The 7,746-nt window shown below is 33.1% G+C and overlaps 1 protein-coding gene across 1 annotated transcript in view; it reads right to left on the reverse strand.

Moving 5' to 3' along the window:
• Positions 1–369: 369 nt before the first annotated feature.
• LOC112507013 (lupeol synthase-like) overlaps positions 370–7,746 on the reverse strand; it is an 11,047-nt gene continuing 3,670 nt past the window's right edge. Inside the window, exons 2-18 of the mRNA XM_025111392.1 lie at positions 5,163–5,348; positions 4,958–5,047; positions 4,669–4,869; positions 4,417–4,501; positions 4,122–4,288; positions 3,840–4,028; positions 3,488–3,601; positions 3,254–3,373; positions 2,796–2,918; positions 2,613–2,711; positions 2,442–2,498; positions 2,304–2,350; positions 1,939–2,082; positions 1,417–1,594; positions 1,204–1,284; positions 746–829; positions 370–632 (exon numbers count right to left, since the gene is read on the reverse strand). Coding sequence (XP_024967160.1) covers positions 531–632; positions 746–829; positions 1,204–1,284; positions 1,417–1,594; positions 1,939–2,082; positions 2,304–2,350; positions 2,442–2,498; positions 2,613–2,711; positions 2,796–2,918; positions 3,254–3,373; positions 3,488–3,601; positions 3,840–4,028; positions 4,122–4,288; positions 4,417–4,501; positions 4,669–4,869; positions 4,958–5,047; positions 5,163–5,348 — 2,067 coding nt within the window. The 3' untranslated portion in view covers positions 370–530. The remainder of the gene's footprint in view (positions 633–745; positions 830–1,203; positions 1,285–1,416; positions 1,595–1,938; positions 2,083–2,303; positions 2,351–2,441; positions 2,499–2,612; positions 2,712–2,795; positions 2,919–3,253; positions 3,374–3,487; positions 3,602–3,839; positions 4,029–4,121; positions 4,289–4,416; positions 4,502–4,668; positions 4,870–4,957; positions 5,048–5,162; positions 5,349–7,746) is intronic.

Below are 7,746 nucleotides of genomic sequence, written 5' to 3' on the forward strand. Positions count from 1 at the left end.
CTTGCTAGTTTTTTATATAAATCCTAATTATCATTGACTAAGTGAGTAATAGTATAAAAAACACACACACACACATATATATATATATATATAATATTATATATGATATAGAAATTTTCTACCTTGAAAATCACTGTAATCTCGCTGCAACTCCTAAGGCTTGAGGTCTGGTCTTTTCGTCACGCGTGCCTCACACAATTTAGAACCTTGATGCCACCACACCACCATACCTTAACCATGGCAGTGATTGGAAATTTCTCGACCTAGCACTCGACTCTATTAATTTAAATGGTTATTTCAAAGCCATTTGATTATTCTCGATTCACTTAAGGTAAATGATGCAATACATTCAAATATAACACCAATTGCACACAAACTGAACGACCGGACAACATGTTTCACAATTCCAATTTTATAGATACATATTACAATGTCGTCCTTATTTTACATCTTAACGTAATGCCATTCGATACACGAAGAGGAATGAAACGAAAAGACAAGTAATATAATCATCGAAAACTTCATGCAAATTAAACGATACGACGATACTCACCCAAAGCCCATATGGGGAAGATATTTCTATATGATGAGTAATTGAGGGTACAATTCTTCATGAACACTCCTGTGATTTCCTGCAATTAATCCCAAGAAATTAGACATGTTTAAGAGGCACTGAATCCCATTGTGGAACTTGAAATGCAGAAAGTTTATGAACGAAAACCATGGATGAATTGAAATGAAGAACCTGTTGAGGAAAGTCTCCTTCTTCCATTTGTGAATCAATGAGAAGTCGTATGCCACGTTTTATCGGTGTAACATCAATTTCGGCCTATCCATAATATGCAAAATCAAAACATATTAATGGGTCGAATGATCAGAACATTTATCGCACTACAACAAAATTGGTTTTATAGCTAGGATACGTAAAATGTCTGATATTCAAATAGACTGTTTTATATAGGATTTAAGTTTATAGAACGAAATATATGTGTGTCATATATATATATAAATATATTAGAAGTTGTTGAAAAAACGTTTTTGGGTATGCAAACAAGTTTTTCTAGGACTACTTAAATAAGATGTCTTATTAGATTTTAATACGGCATTCTTTGAACAAATGCTGTACAAATAATGTTATCATATGACTAACGGAAACAATGCGACTGGATAGGCCTAAACAAGCAGCATCAGGATCGAACAAACCTGTCCAGCTCTCATAAGAGATATCAAAGCCCATGATGTGTGTACTAAATTCGACCGATTTTCCTCCAAATTCGTATATTCCTGTAGAGAAAGATTAAGACAGTTCTTATGTCAAGAAAACCATATATATACATACATACATATATATACATACATATATATATATATATATATATATATATATATATATAGATGTTTTCTTAATCATCATACCTTATTTGAGCTTGAAAGATAACTCTCTCCCCATCCACCATCTGGGAGTTGTTTCGAAAGCAAAAATTCGCAAGCTTTTTGAAGGGTGGGACTGTTACGATAGTTGTGTCCACACGCTACTAGCGCATCTACTGCGAACCATGTACCATAGGTGTAACAAATTCCCCAGCAACCATACCTACATACAACATTGTAAAGGGTTATAACCAGCAACCTAAACCCCAACAGCATTATGAGAGGAAGTCAAGTTCTCATGTAGCAGTCTGCTAGGTGACTGGTTTAAGAGTCCAATGCATGTCCACGAGGAGTCCAATCCCCAAAGGAATTGTAACTCCTATAGTGCGATTGTCAGACTCGAATTTTCGCCTATTTGAGCAAATATACCACCCCTGACCCTAAACCAATCGTGCTACGTTCTGGAGGAGTGCAGCATAGAATATGTATACGATATTGTATGACATAACTGCCCTCGTGCTTCCAAAGTGGAAGGTATTCGACGACCTGAAGTAGCAGAAAACGTACCATGAACCATCAAGATTCTGAGTGTCTTCGATGTACTTCACAGCTCTCGAAATGCAGTGTTCAATCTCCTTTGTTCTGTGTCCAGGGTGCAACTTCTTGAAGAGTGTCAAACCTTGGATTGCAGATGAAGTGCATTCCACATACCTAAAACAACATGAATAATTCTTCATCTTAGTCTCTCAAAACTTGATGATCGTTGCTAGTTCCATGACGCGTTAGATACCTAAGTTTTAGGTGTCCCAACAGACTGTTTAATAAGATTAAAGTTTATAGAACCAAACAATTGTGCATTCTATATAAATTTATACAATGAGTTTATAAGATTCTATCAAGCAAATTAGCATTGGTTAAGGTGCAAATCTTACTCTCGCTCGATCAATACATCTTCAAAAAATTCCGTTGGATTGAACTTCTGCAATCCATAACGAACTTACAATTAGGGGATCAGAAATTCTATATGCCGATATCTCTCTGGTGTTTCTCGAAGTTAAATCATATTGTACCTCTAACCAAGAATATGCCCTCTGTGGCTCCCAAGCTGGAAAACCGCCATTTTCACTCTGAATCGAATTTAACGAAGATAACATCAGTCATGTAACACAATTCATATGATACCGAAAATGGAAATAAGTCAGTGCCAATGTATAATTTACAGAAGAATCTTGATGACATACTTGTAAAGAAAGAATAACGTTGACAGAATCGCAGAGGCGCTCTGTTTCAAATTTTTCGCCCACAAGTTCTGGGCTCATTTGGGAGTACAAAAGGGCAACCTGTAACAGATACCTCAATAAACAAGAACGTAGATTCCTATACCATTTTCAAGATTTGATTAGTTGATATAGTTAAATACGAACCTTCAAGCCTTCTGCGGTACAATCAGAAACTTGCCAACCGTGATCTTGCATGGAAAACGTCCATGCTCCTTTAGAAGTGTGTCTGTACATTTTACTGAAATCTCCAGGCGGATTATCTCGAACCTAGAAAGATCAAGTATGTATACAGTTTCTGATGCATATATGTATATGTTCATTTAGAACCTAGATCAACACTATAAGAAAATTTGTTTAATATGACGTCAAATGTGTCTATATGTCACAAAACAGTTATGTGTCATGTATTACAATAGGATGTTAGAATGTATTTGGTTTTTAGGACGTTTTAAAAATAAAGGGTCTTCGTTAGCTTCTTTACTTTACTCAACACTTCGGAAAAATGTCATATGAATACATCTTTTAACAGGACAAGTTTACAGGACACTTCTGAAAAACCAATTTTGTTGTAGCGAAAGAGCCAAGTATATATGCTTAATTACCTGTGAGGATTTTACAAAGTCGTGTGCTTTTTTAAGCATTGGTCCGTATTCTTCTTCTAGATTACTTGACAAAATAGCTTGAATAGCAAATGCTGCATCCCACATTTGACAGCCAAAACTCTGCGAAAGAAATCTACATTTAACATGTATATTCAAGGAAAACAGTGGAACAGAAAACAAAAAGATGAACCGGAAAGAAGAACGCCAAGAAAGTTAAGTTAACTCGTTAAGTACCTGCATTTTCATCCCATCTTCAGCAACCCAAAAGTAGTCAGGGATTCGTGCAAGATGACGCTTATATGCATCCCCATTCGGATCTTCTACCCAGGTTGCAATCAAGCATAACACCTTGTAAAATGATTTTTCCTTGTTATACTTATGAAAACTAATCAAGTAAGAGAGTTCTCTTATAGAAACGGTGAGATATGTGAAAACCCATTAGATTACTCTCAAAAAAGATTATCAAATAGACAAGAAGGTGCCATCATATCATATCATATCATATCATATCATATCATATCATATATATATATATATAAGCAGAAATGAAGCCTAGCAGGTATGGGACTGTAATAGAAACAAATACCTTTTCCACACATCCAATACAAAGATATCTACTGCTGAGATCTTCATAATGAACATGCTCCATTGCAACTTTCATGGCCTTTTCTCGTAGCTTGGAAAACGGCCAACGTGTTAATATAGGTTCAACAACATTATGAAGGATGCCCCATGCCATGTCTTGAACAAAAGGATGTGGGTAGTAAAGATCTTCCTGAAATACATAATCGATTACATCATATTTTGTATTTTTTGGGAGTTTGAAACTATAAATTTGAAGGTTTTCAAGATAAATTAATTAGCAAACCTTTGCACAAGTATTGCGCGCTTTATTCCAATTAATCTCATGATAAGGGTCTGTATAAAGCTCTTGCCTTAGCGCTTGAACCAGTCCAGTTATTCTTCCCACGTATCTTTTGCCATATAAGTACGACATCGGCATGTAAACTAGGCGACAATAACACAACATTTTGCCTGTGATTTGTACGTTAAAGACACCGATAGTTAGATTTTATCATGGGTTGATGACTATATATATGAGTTATAAACAATTATAAGATGCTAAACCATAAATCTTAAACCCGGCCTAGAACAAAACTGACCTGGATGAACTGGGGAAAACTTAGGGAGGAGCCAAAATTCTGGTGGCATAGGGTTACAGCCTCCCCACTCGTGTACTCCAAGTATCTACAAAAGATACGCAATTTATAAACACAATATTGTTATACTCTCTTATCCCTTTTTTTTCATGTTTTCACGTTTCCAACTTTTTTCTTCTTTCCATTTTGAACCCTCCCCACCCCATGTACGATAATATATGTAGGAATTTAAGTATTAGGTGTCGAGAAACGGACCGTAAGCCAAAACTTTCCCCATGAAGGAATCCCGACTGCACCACCGTGGTCAAGGATCCATTTACGGCCTCTAACCACTGCCATATCTTCTGCATCACTATCGGCTTCCTCTCCGAGCAATCTCAATGTAATGTAACTAACAACCGATCCAAACATGGTGCTGTGACCCTCTATATGTAATCCCCAACCTCCATCTTCATTCTGTGATTATGAAACTAGCTATGATCAATGAATTGAACCCACCCCAATGAAACTACAAAATCGTAAATTATATTACAGAAATATATACCTGATGATTGTATATGTAGCGTTTGATTTCTAGTTGATGTGCAGGTGTTAGAACAGCATTCATGGCTCCTGTCACATAGAGTGCTATCACCTGCATGTGTGATTCATGATCCAAATCAAATTATTCTCCAAAAGAGCTCTTTGATCAAGGAGATAAAAGAGATTCCAATAATATATATAAAGAAGAGATGAAGACAATGGGTTACCAGTGGAGGAAGGAAGAACAAGGGGCCAGCAGATTCCGCAGGCCAGTGGCCATCGTGAGCTTGAATGGTGGAGTAGAAGCCGATGGCTCGCCTGACTGTAGTCGTGACTGCTTCATTTGTTAGTTCTTCTGTTTCTTTCAATTTTATTGCTTTCGGTATTCCTTTGATCTGGTTCTCCTTTCTTAGCTTCAGTTCACAAACATAGTAGAAATTAATTACATTAACCTTAAAAAGCTAATTTGTACGGATTTTGGTCTGACTGTACATGTTACCAAAATAATACGTCCATATTTACAGTAACGTAAAACTGATTACAAAACCACACATAATATATTTATCACAATTATCTATTCTTATTTATCCCATATTTATAATAAATATGTTATAAATAACATTTTCATATTCATCACCAATGTATTATTCATCAGGAATATTATCTTGCAAAGAATTTAATTAAAAGTTCATTTAAGGTTATTAATTACCTAAATGACTTAAATGGAAACCAATTTATTTGTACAAACCGTGAAAATCGTCGATTTTATTATTTATTTTAGTGAATTTTTTTTATGAAATTGTTTAATATGATGAAATTGTTTCAAAATAATTCATTTCTTGATAAAAAAATATTTCATATATTTTGGTTTATATGTAAAAATTAAAATTTGTTTCATGTATTTCTCGATTTTGATGAAATTTGTTTACTATAATCAACATAATGAAGATGATAATGTCCATAATTATTTGAAATGAATTATATGACAATTTAATCATATTAAACAATTTCATGAAGTATTTTACTAAAATAAACAATGAAATCGACGGTTTTCGCGGTTTGACAAATGGCTTTGTTTTCAAAACATCTCTCCTCTCTCTCTCTCTCTCTCTCTCTCTCTCTCTATATATATATATATATATATATATGGGGGCACGTTCAAACAAAAATACGATCAATTTGCGAGAAAGAGAAATGCAATATGAGTCACACAATCTATTACCTAAAAAATATCATAAATAAGAATGAAAAATAATTTTTGAAATTAGAATAATTGTCATTTAATTTAGACAAATTTTTAAAGATCTCATCATATCTTTTAGATTTATTTATTTTTTAATTTTAATTGATTAATAACTTTTTTAATCAAGTTCTATATAAAAAAAATTAGATACACTTTTGATAAAATAATTTCATAATTTTTATCAAATATCACATGTGATATCTACTAGGGGTGCTCACGGCCCGGATTGATCGGTTTGGAGCCGTTTTAACAACCCAACCCAATGTTGGCGGTTTGAAAATTTTCAACCCAATCCAACCCAAACAAAAGTTCAACCCAACCCAACCCAACCTGTCCCGTTCGGGTTGATCGGGTTGTGTTTAAACAATGTAAAATCACATAAAAATAAAGAAAACTTTCCATTGAAATACAACCGACCATTCAAGATAATATGCAAGTTCATCAAATATATAGATATTACAATAAAAATGTTTAAACCAAATGATAATACATCAATCAACAACAATAGTTTTAGACGTTTCCAACCCCGATGCTTTCGCTTTCTTGACGTTGAGGTTGGTCATGTCATGATTGTCATCTACAATTCAAAGCTAAAGTTAAGGTCGGGTTTATCGGGTTGTCGGGTTGGTCGGTTTTTTTTGGGTCTGACGCGATTCCAACCCAATAAGGTCGGGTTGGCTAATTTTTTTATCGATCATGCATCGGGTTACCTCGGGTTGGGTTTTTTTTAAAAAAAAATTCGGGTTGGGTTGGTCGGGTTCATCGGGTTTTTGAGCACCCCTAATATCTACTATCAATTCATATGTGATAATTGTAAATATTTTTGTTAATCGTATACATTTTTGTTAATCATATGTGATTATGTGTATTTATATTTATAAATATTTTTGTGATGTAAATATTATCACATGTGATGATAGGTCACTTATATTTAGACACAAATTATCATATGTGATATGTACAAATTTTACATAGTGGATCATATAGATCATATGTGATATTTAATAGATCAAATGTTAAACAAAGTTTATCACATGTTATTCAAAATGTAGATCCAAAAATTAGAAAAAAATGGTGAAAAAGATTATATTGTAGATATCACATGTGATATTTGACGAAACTTTTGATTTTTTTTATCAAAGTATATCTAGAAAAAAAATTATATAAAACTTTATAAAATAATTATGAATTTATTAAATTAAAAAATAAATAAATCTAAAAATTAGATTTTTAAAGATTTATCCAATTTAAAATGATAATTATCTTAATTTTTAATTTTTTATGTTATTTTTTAAATAATGAATTTGTGGCCCATATTCTTTTTCGTCTTCTCGATAGCGTCTGATAAGCTAAATGATGACTGATAAACTAACTGTTAACTAATAAGCTAGTTGATTAACAAATTATGTTTGACAAAAACTATCTTATAAGCATATAAAATTATCAAAAAAACTTCTTGAAAAAATAGTCAATTACAAATATTTCATAACATATATAATTAAAATAAATTTCTAGTATACAATTAAAACAAATTTTTAATAATATAATACGTTAATTTATACAAACAA

This window comes from Cynara cardunculus, assembly GCF_001531365.2.
Source record: "Cynara cardunculus var. scolymus isolate 2C chromosome LG 2, CcrdV1, whole genome shotgun sequence".
NCBI classification, from domain to species: domain Eukaryota; kingdom Viridiplantae; phylum Streptophyta; class Magnoliopsida; order Asterales; family Asteraceae; genus Cynara; species Cynara cardunculus.